Below are 18,358 nucleotides of genomic sequence, written 5' to 3'. Positions count from 1 at the left end.
CAGGAGGAGATGACACACACATATATACTATATAATGGGGAGATGACACACGTATATACTATATACAGGAGGAGATGACATACAGGTATATACTATATAAAAGGAGATGACACATAGGTATATAGAGGAGGAGATGACATACAGCAGGTATATACAGGGGAGATGACATACAGGTATATACTATATACAGGAGATGACATACAGGTATATAGTATATACAGAAGAGATGACATACAGGTATATACTATATACAGGAGGGGATGACACAGGTATATACAATATACAGGAGGAGATGACAGAGCAGGTATATACTATTTACAGGGGAGATGACATACAGGTATATACTATATACAGGTGTATACTATATATAAGGGAGATGACAAACATGTATATACTGAGGGGAAAATGAGAGGTGTGAGGGGAAAATAAAAAGGTGTGAGTGCAAAATGAGAGTAGTGAGGGAAAATAGTGGAGTGGTCGGAAAATGACAGATGTGAGGTCGAAATGACAAGTGTTAGGGGGGAATGAGAGGAGTGAGGGAGAAAATGAGAGGTGTAAGGGAGAAAATGAGAGATGTGAGGGGGAAAATGAGAGGCGTAATGGGAAAATAAGAGAAGTGAGGTGCTATAACCAACCACAGATATTTACTATACCCAGGCAACGCCGGGCTCTTCAGCTAGTGTGTATATATATATATATATACACACAGACACTGAGGATTACTCCATATACATGCTTGGTTTAGAATTAGAGCATTTTCTGACCTCTTCTGGCGGTCGTTATCTCTGCCTGATCCCCCTTTCCTCTGCCCGATCCCCCTTTCCTCTGCCCGATCCCCCTTTCCGGTTGGGGTAGGCCCTGTTTGTGTTGTGGATGTTGCCCAGGACAGATGCCGCTTGTGCCGGGACACCGGACGTCTCCGCTCGATCACTGGGGTCTCCAATAACTAAATTATGGATTCCACAACAGCAGATTATTCACCATCTAAGGGTGAAGCAGGACATATATTTACGGGTGGTATACAGATTGTCGCGGCTCTTACCGATCTGCATGACTCTCCCGAAGACGGAGGCGTTATCCACGGTGCTGCAGTTCCACCTCCTCTGCTTGAATTGCTGCTGACACTCTTTGATCCCGGTCTTGGCGCCCTCCCCGATATACACCATGTGGTCCTGGTACAGGTGGCACAGCTTCCTCTGCCCGGGCGAGAGGCCGCTCAGTTGGCTGCACAGAGGCTGCGCCCCGATTATGTACATTTCAGGCCTCTGGATGGGGTTTAGGGCCAACGACCTGGAAAATCAGAGAGAAAGACAAGATGACCTAGAAGCCCTCATAACTTGTGCTAGAGCATGGATTATATCACAGAAGCCCCCCATCACCTGCAGAGCTACATGCATTACACCACAGAAGCCCCCTTAACCTGTGCCAGAGCATGGATTATATCATAGAAGCTCCCCCCCATCACCTCCACCACAACATGCATTATACCACAGAAGCCCCAATCACCTGCACCACAACATGCATTATACCACAGAAGCCCCCCATCACATGCAGCACAAAATGCATTATACCACAGAAGCCCTCATCACCTGCACCACAACATGCATTATACCACAGAAGCCCCAATCACCTGCACCACAACATGCATTATACCACAGAAGCCCCCCATCACCTGCAGCACAAAATGCATTATACCACAGAAGCCCTCATCACCTGCACCACAACATGCATTATACCACAGAAGCCCCAATCACCTGCACCACAACATGCATTATACCACAGAAGCCCCCATCACCTGCACCACAACATGCATTATACCACAGAAGCCCCAATCACCTGCACCACAACATGCATTATACCACAGAAGCCCTCATCACCTGCACCACAACATGCATTATACCACAGAAGCCCCCATCACCTGCAGCACAACATGCATTATACCACAGAAGCCCCCCATCACCTGCACAACATGCATTATACCACAGAAGCCCCCCCATCACCTGCAGCACAAAATGCATTATACCACAGAAGCCCCCATCACCTGCACAACATGCATTATACCACAGAAGCCCCCCAACACCCGCACCACAACATGCATTATACCACAGAAGCCCCCATCACCTGCACCACAACATGCATTATACCACAGAAGCCCCCATCACCTGCACCACAACATGCATTATACCACAGAAGCCCCCATCACCTGCATCACAACATGCATTACATCACAGAAGCCCCCATCACCTGCAGCACAGCATACATTATACCACAGAAGCCCCCATCACCTGCACCACAACATTCATTATACCACAGAAGCCCCCATCACCTGCACCACAGCATACATTATACCACAGAAGCCCCCATCACCTGCACCACAACATTCATTATACCACAGAAGCCCCCATCACCTGCAGCACAGCATGCATTATACCACAAAAGCCCCCATCACCTGCGCCACAGCATACATTATACCACAGAAGCCCCCATCACCTGCAGCACAGCATGCACTATATCACAGAAGCCCCCATCAACTGCACCACAGCATGCATTATACCACAGAAGCCCCCATCACCTGCAGCACAGCATGCACTATATCACAGAAGCCCCCATCACCTGCGCCACAGCATACATTATACCACAGAAGCCCCCATCACCTACACAACATGCATTATATCACAGAAGCCCCCCATCACCTGCACCAGAACATGCATTATACCATAGAAGCCCCCATCACCTGCACCACAGCATCCATTATACCAGAAGCCTCCAACACCTGCACAACATGCATTATACCACAGAAGCCCCCATCACCTGCACAACATGCATCATACCACAGAAGTCCCCCATCACCTGCACCACAGCATGCATTGTACCACAGAAGCCCCCATCACCTGCAGCACAGCATGCATTATACCACAGAAGCCCCCATCACCTGCACCACAACATTCATTATATCACAGAAGCCCCCATCACCTGCACCACAGCATCCATTATACCAGAAGCCGCCATCACCTGCACAACATGCATTATACCACAGAAGCCCCCATCACCTGCAGCACAACATGCAATATATCACAGAAGCCCCCATCACCTGCACCACAGCATGCATTATACCACAGAAGCCCCCAACACCTGCACAACATGCATTATACCACAGGAGCCTCATCACCTGCACCACAACATGCATTGTACCACAGAAGCCCCCATCACCTGCAGCACAGCATACATTATACCACAGAAGCCTCCAACACCTGCAGCACAATATGCATTATACCACAGAAGCCCCCATCACCTACACCACAGCATACATTATACCACAGAAACCTCCAACACCTGCACCACAGCATACATTATACCACAGAAGCCCCCCCATCACCTGTACCGCAACATGCATTATACCACAGAAGCCCCCATCACCTGCACCACAGCATACATTATACTACAAACGCCCCATCACCTGCACCACAGCATACATTATACTACAAACGCCCCATCGCCTGCACCACAGCATACATTATACCACAGAAGCCCTCATCACCTGCACCACAACATGCATTATACCACAGAAGCCCCAATCACCTGCACCACAACATGCATTATACCACAGAAGCCCCCCATCACCTGCAGCACAAAATGCATTATACCACAGAAGCCCTCATCACCTGCACCACAACATGCATTATACCACAGAAGCCCCAATCACCTGCACCACAACATGCATTATACCACAGAAGCCCCCATCACCTGCACCACAACATGCATTATACCACAGAAGCCCCCCATCACCTGCACAACATGCATTATACCACAGAAGCCCCCCCATCACCTGCAGCACAAAATGCATTATACCACAGAAGCCCCCATCACCTGCACAACATGCATTATACCACAGAAGCCCCCCAACACCCGCACCACAACATGCATTATACCACAGAAGCCCCCATCACCTGCACCACAACATGCATTATACCACAGAAGCCCCCATCACCTGCACCACAACATGCATTATACCACAGAAGCCCCCATCACCTGCATCACAACATGCATTACATCACAGAAGCCCCCATCACCTGCAGCACAGCATACATTATACCACAGAAGCCCCCATCACCTGCACCACAACATTCATTATACCACAGAAGCCCCCATCACCTGCACCACAGCATACATTATACCACAGAAGCCCCCATCACCTGCACCACAACATTCATTATACCACAGAAGCCCCCATCACCTGCAGCACAGCATGCATTATACCACAAAAGCCCCCATCACCTGCGCCACAGCATACATTATACCACAGAAGCCCCCATCACCTGCAGCACAGCATGCACTATTTCACAGAAGCCCCCATCAACTGCACCACAGCATGCATTATACCACAGAAGCCCCCATCACCTGCAGCACAGCATGCACTATATCACAGAAGCCCCCATCACCTGCGCCACAGCATACATTATACCACAGAAGCCCCCATCACCTACACAACATGCATTATATCACAGAAGCCCCCCATCACCTGCACCAGAACATGCATTATACCATAGAAGCCCCCATCACCTGCACCACAGCATCCATTATACCAGAAGCCTCCAACACCTGCACAACATGCATTATACCACAGAAGCCCCCATCACCTGCACAACATGCATCATACCACAGAAGTCCCCCATCACCTGCACCACAGCATGCATTGTACCACAGAAGCCCCCATCACCTGCAGCACAGCATGCATTATACCACAGAAGCCCCCATCACCTGCACCACAACATTCATTATATCACAGAAGCCCCCATCACCTGCACCACAGCATCCATTATACCAGAAGCCGCCATCACCTGCACAACATGCATTATACCACAGAAGCCCCCATCACCTGCAGCACAACATGCAATATATCACAGAAGCCCCCATCACCTGCACCACAGCATGCATTATACCACAGAAGCCCCCAACACCTGCACAACATGCATTATACCACAGGAGCCTCATCACCTGCACCACAACATGCATTGTACCACAGAAGCCCCCATCACCTGCAGCACAGCATACATTATACCACAGAAGCCTCCAACACCTGCAGCACAATATGCATTATACCACAGAAGCCCCCATCACCTACACCACAGCATACATTATACCACAGAAACCTCCAACACCTGCACCACAGCATACATTATACCACAGAAGCCCCCCCATCACCTGTACCGCAACATGCATTATACCACAGAAGCCCCCATCACCTGCACCACAGCATACATTATACTACAAACGCCCCATCACCTGCACCACAGCATACATTATACTACAAACGCCCCATCGCCTGCACCACAGCATACATTATACCACAGAAGCCCCCCATCACCTGTACCGCAACATGCATTATACCACAGAAGCCCCCATCACCTGCACCACAGCATACATTATACCACAGAAGCCCCCATCACCTGCACCACAGCATACATTATACCACAAACTCCCCATCACCTGCACCACAGCATACATTATACCACAGAAGCCCCCCATCACCTGTACCGCAACATGCATTATACCACAGAAGCCCCCATCACCTGCACCACAGCATACCACAGAAGCCCCCATCACCTGCAGCACAACATGCATTATACCACAGAAGCCCCCATCACCTGCAGCACAACATGCATTATACCACAGAAGCCCCCATCACCTGCAGCACAACATGCATTATACCACAGAAGCCCCCATCACCTGCAGCACAACATGCATTATACCACAGAAGCCCCTATCACCTGCAGCACAACATGCATTATACCACAGAAGCCCCCATCACCTGCAGCACAACATGCATTATACCACAAAAGCCCCCATCACCTGCGCCACAGCATACATTATACCACAGAAGCCCCCATCACCTGCAGCACAGCATGCACTATATCACAGAAGCCCCCATCACCTGCAGCACAGCATGCACTATATCACAGAAGCCCCCATCAACTGCACCACAGCATGCATTATACCACAGAAGCCCTCATCACCTGCAGCACAACATGCATTATACCACAGAAGCCCCCATCACCTGCAGCACAGCATGCACTATATCACAGAAGCCCCCATCACCTGCAGCACAACATGCATTATACCACAGAAGCCCCCATCACCTGCAGCACAACATGCATTATACCACAAAAGCCCCCATCACCTGCGCCACAGCATACATTATACCACAGAAGCCCCCATCACCTGCAGCACAGCATGCACTATATCACAGAAGCCCCCATCAACTGCACCACAGCATGCATTATACCACAGAAGCCCCCATCACCTGCAGCACAACATGCATTGTACCACAGAAGCCCTCATCACCTGCAGCACAACATGCATTATACCACAGAAGCCCCTATCACCTGCAGCACAACATGCATTATACCACAGAAGCCCCTATCACCTGCAGCACAACATGCATTATACCACAGAAGCCCTCATCACCTGCAGCACAACATGCATTATACCACAGAAGCCCCTATCACCTGCAGCACAACATGCATTATACCACAGAAGCCCCTATCACCTGCAGCACAACATGCATTATACCACAGAAGCCCCCATCACCTGCAGCACAACATGCATTATACCACAGAAGCCCCCATCACCTGCAGCACAACATGCATTATACCACAGAAGCCCCTATCACCTGCAGCACAACATGCATTATACCACAGAAGCCCCCATCACCTGCATCACAACATGCATTATACCACAGAAGCCCCTATCACCTGCAGCACAACATGCATTATACCACAGAAGCCCTCATCACCTGCAGCACAACATGCATTATACCACAGAAGCCCCTATCACCTGCAGCACAACATGCATTATACCACAGAAGCCCCCATCACCTGCAGCACAACATGCATTATACCACAGAAGCCCCCCATCACCTGCAGCACAACATGCATTATACCACAGAAGCCCCCATCACCTGCAGCACAACATGCATTATACCACAGAAGCCCCCTGCTTTGGTAACAGCCGGGGGACCTGAAATACATGGGTCTCGCTGATAGAAGGGTCCTGATCTTCACCCCACTAACTTTATATACCCAATATGGCAATAAAATGGACAATCCCTTTAACTGCTTTGACATCTCGGATGTTGTCGAAGCCTCTGAATAATTACCAGAACTGACACCCCAGTGTCGGGGTACTAAGGGGGCTTCACTGCAGGCAGTTCTGGTCCAGCTGGCAATTCTCAGCCTCACAGATGGGATGTGGGGGTCTTCTCTGCTTATAGAGGGGCACAGAAAGTAACTGACAGTGTGTGATGGAGGATTGTGTGGGAGCACAAGAGCTTACACTTCACTGCTGCTCCAGCTTCCTGCATAGATACAGAGACCCCCATGTATCCCCCCAGCTTGCAACATTGAATCACTTCTGTCCCAGTTTCCCACTATCACCCCCATCATCCAGGGCTCCTGGTGTCACCCCCATCATGGGGCAGCTGGGGGTCTGTACAGAGCTGCTTCCTCTGCCTGCCTGACTGGACCCCCTAATTATACAGGACCCCCATATCCTCATCATGTCCCGGGCAGCAGAGCTTGCACTTTCCTATTCCCAGTCCTACCAGCAATGCCCCACATGATGCCCCATTACTAGTCCTGTGCGGCGCCCCCCAGTACTCACCACCAGGAGTTGGCCCCCACCAGGGGCAGGAGGGCAGTGACCAGCAGCAGCGGTACCAGCGGTGATCGCCCCCACATGCTGCCCCCAGGACAGCAGCGCTCCGAGGATCTCCAGCAGCTCGGGGGTCCCTGGTGAGAAGGAGACTGGTGAGACTGATGAGCGGGGTCCTGCCGGAGCCGGGGCCGCTCTCTGCCTCCCTCTGCCGGCCGCACCCCGCACTGCAGCCCCAGCGCCGCACTCATTAACATTTTATTACCTGGGAACTAGTGAGAGCAAAACTGTGACCCGGGGGAGCAAACACGGGAGAGACGGCCAGAGAGCTGAGAGACGGCCAGAGAGACTGCCAGAGACAGGGGGAGACTGCCAGAGAGACAGCCAGAGACAGGGGGAGACTGCCAGAGAGCTGAGAGACGGGGGGAGACGGCCAGAGACAGGGGGAGACTGCCAGAGAGCTGAGAGACGGCCAGAGACGGGGGGAGACGGCCAGAGAGACAGCCAGAGACAGGGGGAGACTGCCAGAGACAGGGAGAGACAGCCAGAGAGCTGAGAGACGGCCAGAGAGACTGCCAGAGAGACAGCCAGAGACAGGGGGAGACTGCCAGAGAGACAGCCAGAGACAGGGGGAGACTGCCAGAGAGCTGAGAGACGGCCAGAGACGGGGGGAGACGGCCAGAGAGCTGAGAGACGGCCAGAGAGACTGCCAGAGAGACAGCCAGAGACAGGGGGAGACTGCCAGAGAGACAGCCAGAGACAGGGGGAGACTGCCAGAGAGCTGAGAGACGGGGGGAGACGGCCAGAGACAGGGGGAGACTGCCAGAGAGCTGAGAGACGGGGGGAGACGGCCAGAGAGACAGCCAGAGACAGGGGGAGACTGCCAGAGACAGGGAGAGACAGCCAGAGAGCTGAGAGACGGCCAGAGAGACTGCCAGAGAGACAGCCAGAGACAGGGGGAGACTGCCAGAGAGACAGCCAGAGACAGGGGGAGACTGCCAGAGAGCTGAGAGACGGCCAGAGACGGGGGGAGACGGCCAGAGAGCTGAGAGACGGCCAGAGAGACTGCCAGAGAGACAGCCAGAGACAGGGGGAGACTGCCAGAGAGACAGCCAGAGACAGGGGGAGACTGCCAGAGAGCTGAGAGACGGCCAGAGAGACTGCCAGAGAGACAGCCAGAGACAGGGGGAGACTGCCAGAGAGACAGCCAGAGACAGGGGGAGACTGCCAGAGAGACAGCCAGAGACAGGGGGAGACTGCCAGAGAGCTGAGAGACGGGGGGAGACGGCCAGAGACAGGGGGAGACTGCCAGAGAGCTGAGAGACTGCCAGAGAGACTGCCAGAGAGACTGCCAGAGAGACAGCCAGAGAGACAGCCAGAGACAGGGGGAGACTGCCAGAGAGACAGCCAGAGACAGGGGGAGACTGCCAGAGAGCTGAGAGACGGCCAGAGACGGGGGGAGACGGCCAGAGAGACAGCCAGAGACAGGGGGAGACTGCCAGAGACAGGGGGAGACGGCCAGAGAGCTGAGAGACGGGGGGAGACGGCCAGAGACAGGGGGAGACTGCCAGAGAGCTGAGAGACTGCCAGAGACGGGGGGAGACGGCCAGAGAGACAGCCAGAGACAGGGGGAGACTGCCAGAGAGCTGAGAGACGGCCAGAGACGGGGGGAGACGGCCAGAGAGCTGAGAGACGGCCAGAGAGACTGCCAGAGAGACAGCCAGAGACAGGGGGAGACTGCCAGAGAGACAGCCAGAGACAGGGGGAGACTGCCAGAGAGCTGAGAGACGGCCAGAGAGACTGCCAGAGAGACAGCCAGAGACAGGGGGAGACTGGCAGAGAGACAGCCAGAGACAGGGGGAGACGGCCAGAGAGACAGCCAGAGACAGGGGGAGACGGCCAGAGAGACAGCCAGAGACAGGGGGAGACGGCCAGAGAGCTGAGAGACGGCCAGAGACGGGGGGAGACGGCCAGAGACGGGGGGAGACGGCCAGAGAGCTGAGAGACGGCCAGAGAGACTGCCAGAGAGACAGCCAGAGACAGGGGGAGACTGCCAGAGAGACAGCCAGAGACAGGGGGAGACGGCCAGAGAGCTGAGAGACGGGGGGAGACGGCCAGAGACGGGGGGGAGACGGCCAGAGAGACAGCCAGAGACAGGGGGAGACTGCCAGAGAGACAGCCAGAGACAGGGGGAGACGGCCAGAGAGACAGCCAGAGACAGGGGGAGACTGCTACATACAGGGAGAGACGGCCAGAGACAGGGGGAGACGGCCAGAGAGACAGGGGGAGACTGCCAGAGACAGGGGGAGACTGCCAGAGAGACTGCCAGAGAGACAGGGGGAGACTGCCAGAGAGACTGCCAGAGACTGGGGGAGACGGCCAGAGAGACTGCTACATACAGGGGGAGACGGCCAGAGACAGGGGGAGACGGCCAGAGAGACAGAGGGAGACTGCCAGAGAGACAGCCAGAGACTGCCAGAGACAGGGAGAGACGGCCAGAGACAGGGGGAGACTGCCAGAGAGAAAGGGCGAGACGGCCAGAGAGAAAGGGAGAGACGGCCAGAGACAGGGGGAGACTGCCAGAGAGCTGAGAGACGGCCAGAGACAGGGGGAGACTGCCAGAGAGAAAGGGAGAGATGGCCAGAGACAGGGGGAGACGGCCAGAGACAGGGGGAGATGGCCAGAGAGCTGAAAGACTGCCAGAGAAGGGGCCAGAGAGACAGCCAGAGACAGGGGGAGACTGCCAGAGACTGCCACATACAGGGGGAGACAGCCAGAGAGACAGGGGAAAGACTGCCAGAGAGCTGAGAGACGGCCAGAGAGCTGAGAGACGGGGGGAGACGGCCAGAGACAGAGGGAGACTGCCAGAGAGACTGCTACATACAGGGAGAGACGGCCAGAGAGCTGAGAGACGGCCAGAGACGGGGGGAGACGGCCAGAGACAGGGGGAGACAGCCAGAGACTGCTACATATAGGGAGAGACAGCCAGAGAGACAGCCAGCGACAGGGGGAGACGGCCAGAGAGACAGCCAGAGACAGGGGGAGACTGCCAGAGAGACAGCCAGAGACTGCCAGAGACAGAGGGAGACAGCTAGAGAACTGAGAGACTGCCAAATACAGGGGGAGACAGCCAGAGAACTGAGAATGCCACATACAGTTAAAGACAGCTAGTGGACTGAGAGACTGCCACATATAGGGGGAGACAGCCAGAGTACGAAGAGTCTGCCATATATAGTGGGTAGATAGCTAGAGAGCTGGGAGACTGCGGAGACCTGAGTGACTACCATGAACAGGAGAAAGCCAGGAACTAGATAGACTGCAAGAGACAGTGGAAGACAGTCACATACAGGAGAAAACAAGCTCAAAACCTGAGAGACTGCCGGAGACAGCAGAATAGACTGTCACATACAAAAAGAGAGAGTCAGACAGAATGTCACAGGGGGAGACAGAGACTGACACAAATGGTGGACAATAGCCAGAGACCAGAGAGACTGACACATAAAAGAGACTAGCGACAGAGACAGGCACATACAGATGGAGACTGGCTCATAGTGTAGACTTGACAATGATACTACCACATATGGGGAGACAGAAACCAGTAGACACATACAAGGAGAGACAGCCACAGACTGCCACATACCTTGAGAGGCAACTAGAGACTGCCACCTATTGAAAAAGGAGAGCAGCCAAAGACCAGAGACACAGATCAGAAAACCTGCCACATACAGTGAAAGACAGCCAAAAACAAAAAGAATGCCACACAAAATATGAGACAGCCTAGAGAAACTGCAAACAGCACAAGGGAAACTGTCCTATACAGGGAACACTGTAGGAGAAGAAGGATTATTAGACTGTTGAACTAGAGACCAGAAAAAATAGACTAACAATCTGAGTGGAGAAAGGCACAGAGAAAGACTGTCAGAAATGCTGGGAATTGTAGTTTTGCAACAACTGGAAAGTCACAGGTTGGACACCGCTATTAGACCATATGACTGGCAACGATGCTTGCAGACTAATATACTTTACTAGTTTGAATCCAATAAAAACAAAGTTTTAAAAAAATACTTAACTAGAAATCAATACAAAATGGGGCACCGCAATGGGCACCCCGGTGACGCTGCACATGTATAGAAGCCTAAGGGTGCCATATCAATGATGCACTGCAGCTGCTCATTGCTCTGGTTCATGTCCTTATCCAGCACAAGGACTGCTGCCCACAGATGATGTCATAAGATGAAATGGCATCCAGACAGAGATAAGGCCTTGTGTCTATCCCCTTTGCGGTACCTAGTTTATCTAACCAGCATCTCAAAATATAACTCACAGTGAAGTCCTGGACTCATATTGAAAAAAGTCACACTTGGCATGTGTCAAACCTCCCTGACTGACAAAATCCAGGACAAGAACCTTAAAGGGATTGTCATATTTGGAATATTTGTAACATATTGGTACGGATATGCCATAAGGGTGTAGAAGGGTGGATGGGACGCTGGCACATGCTTGGCTCCTGCAATTCACTTCTATGGGTACCGTAATGGACATGACTGTCGGCACCCGGCTTACCCAGACTTCTTTTGGAGTTGGGGGGTATTTGGGCTTCTGCTCCTGACTCTGTGCCAGCCTGTCATGATGATTTGTGTCTGTTTGCCCACGGCCGCCCCCTGTACCTGCACCTCTGCGCTCACCTGGCGGGCAGATGTGGTGCGTGTCTTGTGTTGTCTGACAAGGGCAGGTGGGATGTAAACGTTCTGCCTCATTTTTGGATGACATCACCGGTGCCGCCATGCTGCCCTTTCTCATACAATGTTAGATTATTTTTGTGGTCTATTTTGGAAACTCATCCAACAGAGCGTGCGGGATGACGGGGACAAGCCAGGGTGGTGCAAGGAAAGCGGTGAAATAATTGCACAGGGCCCTCGGGTGGATGCCCGCTTGCACCATCTGCTTTCTACTTGTTTTATTTGTGTCTGTTTTATCTGCTTTTGTCGTTATGTTTCTCCTCTATGCGATGACTTTGGAGGAGACTCAGTTGGATCCCTCTCTGGGTGTCAGGGATTGTGTCCCCCAACGGCGACGGCCCCCGACTGTGTCTCACTATTCAACCTGGCGCCTTTTCTCACACTATTAGTCCAGGCCAGCATGCTGCGCCCACAGCAGTGCCCATCACAACTGGGCATGCTGGGTCTTTTAGTTTCACCCAGTCCCAGTATTTGAGCAGTGATCCTGCCGGATGGAGGAGGTGACGTGTGGAATAACAGCAGTTGACACAACCCATGCCTTGTGCTATCAGGATTAATCTCCTGCGCAGCAGCCGCCACTTTCCAAATTCTGATGCGCTTTGGTAATGGGTAAAGTGACTTTTCTTTCCAAAACGCGATTAATGGAATCTGATTGAGTTTCTCTCCTGATCCGAGTTCACAATTCCAGCTCTGACTGACAGTCTTTGGCTGAGTCACAGAGCATTGGTCATATTATTCAGCTAGTACAGAGGGGCCCCAACTGGCGGATGGAAGGAACTGCACCCCAGCTGTACTGTGACATTACACACTGAACGGGAAACCACTGGGTAAATCTGACAGGGAGAAGGACTTGGGGATCCTAGTTAAAGGGACTCTGTCACCTGAATTTGGCGGGACTGGTTTTGGGTCATATGGGCGGAGTTTTCGGGTGTTTGATTCACCCTTTCCTTACCCGTTGGCTGCATGCTGGCTGCAATATTGGATTGAAGTTCATTCTCTGTCCTCCATAGTACACGCCTGCGCAAAGCAATCTTGCCTTGTGCAGGCGTGTACTATGGAGGACAGAGAATGAACTTCAATCCAATATTGCAGCCAGCATGCAGCCAGCGGGTAAGGAAAGGGTGAATCAAACACCCGAAAACCACACCCATATGACCCAAAACCAGTCCCGCCAAATTCAGGTGACAGGTTCCCTTTAATGATAAACTTACCTGGAGCAGCCAGTGCCAGGCAGCAGCTGCCAAGGCAAACAGGATCATGGGGTGCATTAAAAGAGGTCTGGATACACATGATGAGAGCATTATACTGCCTCTGTACAAATCCCTAGTTAGACCGCACATGGAGTACTGTGTCCAGTTTTGGGCACCGGTGCTCAGGAAGGATATAATGGAACTAGAGAGAGTACAAAGGAGGGCAACAAAATTAATAAAGGGGATGGGAGAACTACAATACCCAGATAGATTAGCGAAATTAGGATTATTTAGTCTAGAAAAAAGACGACTGAGGGGCGATCTCATAACCATGTATAAGTATATAAGGGGACAATACAAATATCTCGCTGAGGATCTGTTTACACCAAGGAAGGTGACGGGCACAAGGGGGCATTCTTTGCGTCTGGAGGAGAGAAGGTTTTTCCACCAACATAGAAGAGGATTCTTTACTGTTAGGGCAGTGAGAATCTGGAATTGCTTGCCTGAGGAGGTGGTGATGGCGAACTCAGTCGAGGGGTTCAAGAGAGGCCTGGATGTCTTCCTGGAGCAGAACAATATTGTATCATACAATTATTAGGTTCTGTAGAAGGACGTAGATCTGGGGATTTATTATGATGGAATATAGGCTGAACTGGATGGACAAATGTCTTTTTTCGGCCTTACTAACTATGTTACTATGTTACTATGTTACTGTGACATCACTGTGTGTATTATCCCTGTACTGTGACATCACTGTGTGCATTATCCCTGTACTGTGACATCACTGTGTGCATTATCTCTGTACTGTGACATCACTGTGTGTATTATCCCTGTACTGTGACATCACTGTGTGCATTATCCCTGTACTGTGACATCACTGTGTGTATTCTCTGTACTGTGACATCACTGTGTGTGTTATCCCTGTACTGTGACATCACTGTGTGCATTATCCCTGTACTGTGACATCACTGTGTGTATTATCTCTGTACTGTGACATCACTGTGTGCATTATCCATGTACTGTGACATCACTGGGTATATTATCTCTGTACTGTGACATCACTGTGTGTATTATCCCTGTACTGTGACATCACTGTATGCATTATCCCTGTACTGTGACATCACTGTGTGCATTATCCATGTACTGTGACATCACTGGGTATATTATCTCTGTACTGTGACATCACTGTGTGTATTATCCCTGTACTGTGACATCACTGTATGCATTATCCCTGTACTGTGACATCACCGTGTGTATTATCTCTGTACTGTGACATCACTGTGTGCATTATCCCTGTACTGTGACATCACTGTGTGTATTATATCTGTACTGTGACATCACTGTGTGCAATATCCCTGTACCGTGACATCACTGTGTGTATTATCCCTGTACTGTGACATCACTGTGTGTGTTATCCCTGTACTGTGACATCACTGTGTGTTATCCCTGTACTGTGACATCACTGTGTGAATTATCCATGTACTGTGACATCACTGTGTGTATTATCTCTGTACTGTGACATCACTGTGTGACTTATCCATGTACTGTGACATCACTGTGTGTATTATCTCTGTACTGTGACATCACTGTGTGCATTATCCCTGTACCGTGACATCACTGTGTATATTATGTCTATACTGTGACATCACTGCACACATTATCCCTGTACTGTGACATCACTGTGTGTGTTATCCCTGTACTGTGACATCACTGTGTGCATTATCCCTGTACTGTGACATCACTGTGTGAATTATCCATGTACTGTGACATCACTGTGTGTATTATCTCTGTACTGTGACATCACTGTGTGCATTATCCCTGTACTGTGACATCACTGTGTGTATTATCCCTGTACTGTGACATCACTGTGTGTATTATCTCTGTACTGTGACATCACTGTGTGCATTATCCCTGTACTGTGACATCACTGTGTGTATTATCTCTGTACTGTGACATCACTGTGTGCATTATCCCTGTACCGTGACATCACTGTGTGTGTTATCCCTGTACTGTGACATCACTGTGTGTGTTATCCCTGTACTGTGACATCACTGTGTGAATTATCCATGTACTGTGACATCACTGTGTGTATTATCCCTGTACTGTGACATCACTGTGTGTAGTATCCCTGTACTGTGACGTCACTGTGTGCATTATCCCTGTACTGTGACATCACTGTGTGCATTATCCCTGTACTGTGACATCACTGTGTGCATTATTCCTGTACTGTGACATCACCGTGCGCAGTATTATACCTGTACTGTGATGTCACTGTGTGGAGTATTATCCCTGTACTGTAACATCACTGTGTGTATTATCCCTGTACTGTGACGTCACTGTGCGCATTATTATCCCTGTACTGTGATGTCACTGTGTGCAGTATTATCCCTGTACTGTAACATCACTGTCTGTATTATCCCTGTACTTTGACGTCACTGTGCGCAGTATTATACCTGTACTGTGACGTCACTGTGTATAGTATTATCCCTGTACTGTGACGTCACTGTGTGTAGTATTATCCCTGTACTGTGACATCACTGTGTGCAGTATTATCCTTGTATTGTGACATCACTGTGTGCAGTATTATACCTGTACTGTGACGTCACTGTTTGCGGTATTATCTCTGTACTGTGACGTAACTGTGTGCAATGATATACCTGTACTGTGACAATACTGTGTGCAGTATTATCCCTGTACTGTGACAACACTGTGTGCAGTATTATACCTGTACTGTGACGTCACTGGGTGCAGTATTATACCTGTACTGTGACGTCTCTGTGTGCGGTATTATCTCTGTACTGTGACGTCACTGTGTGCGGTATTACCCCTGTACTGTGACGTCACTGTGCACAGTATTATCCCTGTACTGTGACGTCACTATGTGCAGTATTATCTCTGTACTGTGACGTCACTGTGTGCGGTATTATCCCTGTACTGTGACATCACTGTGTGCATTATCCAAGTACTGTGACATCACTGTGTGCAGTATACCTGTATTGTGACATCACTGTGTGCAGTATTATCCCTGTACTGTGACGTCACTATGCACAGTATTATCCCTGTACTGTGACATCACTGTGTGCAGTATTATCCATGTACTGTGACGTCACTGTGTATTATTCCTGTACTGTGATATCACTATGTGCAGTATTATCTCTGTACTGTGACGTCACTGTGTGCGGTATTATCCCTGTACTGTGACGTCACTGTGTGCGGTATTATCTCTGTACTGTGATGTCACTGTGTGCAGTATTATCCCTGTACTGTGACGTCACTGTGTGCAGTATTATCCCTGTACTGTGACGTCACTGTGTGCGGTATTATCCCTGTACTGTGACGTCACTGTGTGCGGCATTATCCCTGTACTGTGACATCACTGTGTGTATTTTCCCTGTACTGTGACATCACTGTGTTATCTCTGTACTGTGACGTCGCTGTGTGCAGTATTATCCCTGTACTGTGACGTCACTGTGTGCGGCATTATCCCTTTACTGTGACGTCACTGTGTGCAGTATTATCCCTGTACTGTGACATCACTGTGTGCAGTATTATCCCTGTACTGTGACATCACTGTGTGCATTTTCCCTTTACTGTGACATCACTGTGTGCATTTTCCCTGTACTGTGACATCACTGTGTGCATTTTCCCTGTACTGTGACATCACTGTGTGTATTTTCCCTGTACTGTGACATCAGTGTGTATTATCCCTGTACTGTGACATCACTGTGTGCGGTATTATCTATGTACTGTGACGTCACTGTGTGCGGTATTATCTATATACTGTGACGTCACTGTGTGCGGTATTATCTATGTACTGTGACATCACTGTGTGCGGTATTATCTATGTACTGTGACGTCACTGTGCGCAGTATTATACCTGTACTGTGACGTCACTGTGTATAGTATTATCCATGTACTGTGACATCACTGTGTGCAGCATTATCCTTGTATTGTGACATCACTGTGTGCAGTATTATACCTGTACTGTGACGTTACTGTGTGCGGTATTATACCTGTACTGTGACGTCACTGTGTGCAGTATTATACCTGTACTGTGACGTCACTGTGTGCGGTATTATCTCTGTACTGTGATGTCACTGTGTGCGGTATTATCCCTGTACTGTGACATCACTGTGTGCATTATCCTAGTACTGTGACATCACTGTGTGCAGTATTATACCTGTATTGTGACATCACTGTGTGCAGTATTATCCCTGTACTGTGACGTCACTGTGCACAGTATTATCCCTGTACTGTGACGTCACTATGTGCGGTATTATCTCTGTACTGTGACGTCACTGTGTGCGATATTATCCCTGTACTGTGACATCACTGTGTGCATTATCCCAGTACTGTGACATCACTGTGTGCAGTATTATACCTGTATTGTGACATCACTGTGTGCAGTATTATACCTGTATTGTGACATCACTGTGTGCAGTATTATCTCTGTACTGTGATGTCACTGTGCGGTATTTTCCCTGTACTGTGACATCACTGTGTTATCTCTGTACTGTGACATCGCTGTGTGCAGTATTATCCCTGTACTGTGACGTCACTGTGTGCGGCATTATCCCTGTACTGTGACATCACTGTGTGCAGTATTATCCCTGTACTGTGACGTCACTGTGTGCAGTATTATCCCTGTACTGTGACATCACTGTGTGTATTATCCCTGTACTGTGACATCACTGTGTGCGGTATTATCTATGTACTGTGACATCACTGTGTGCGGTATTATCTATATACTGTGATGTCACTGTGTGCGGTATTATCTAT

General features: G+C 50.3%; 1 protein-coding gene across 2 annotated transcripts in view; it reads right to left on the bottom strand.

Moving 5' to 3' along the window:
• Positions 1-18,358, bottom strand: part of WNT5B (Wnt family member 5B) — a 149,621-nt gene that overhangs the window by 33,890 nt on the left and 97,373 nt on the right. Inside the window, exons 2-3 of one of the 2 annotated variants that reach the window (XM_069762951.1) lie at positions 7,660-7,787; positions 1,043-1,290 (exon numbers count right to left, since the gene is read on the bottom strand). In XM_069762951.1, coding sequence (XP_069619052.1) covers positions 1,043-1,290; positions 7,660-7,787 — 376 coding nt within the window. Of the gene's footprint in view, positions 1-1,042; positions 1,291-7,659; positions 7,994-18,358 lie in introns of those variants that run through there. The other variant, XM_069762950.1, reaches the window with a different exon arrangement.

This window comes from Ranitomeya imitator, chromosome 4 (genome assembly GCF_032444005.1).
Source record: "Ranitomeya imitator isolate aRanImi1 chromosome 4, aRanImi1.pri, whole genome shotgun sequence".
NCBI lineage: Eukaryota > Metazoa > Chordata > Amphibia > Anura > Dendrobatidae > Ranitomeya > Ranitomeya imitator.
The sequence above is the reverse complement of the archived record's forward strand: the minus strand, read 5'-3'. Positions and strand labels throughout refer to the sequence as shown.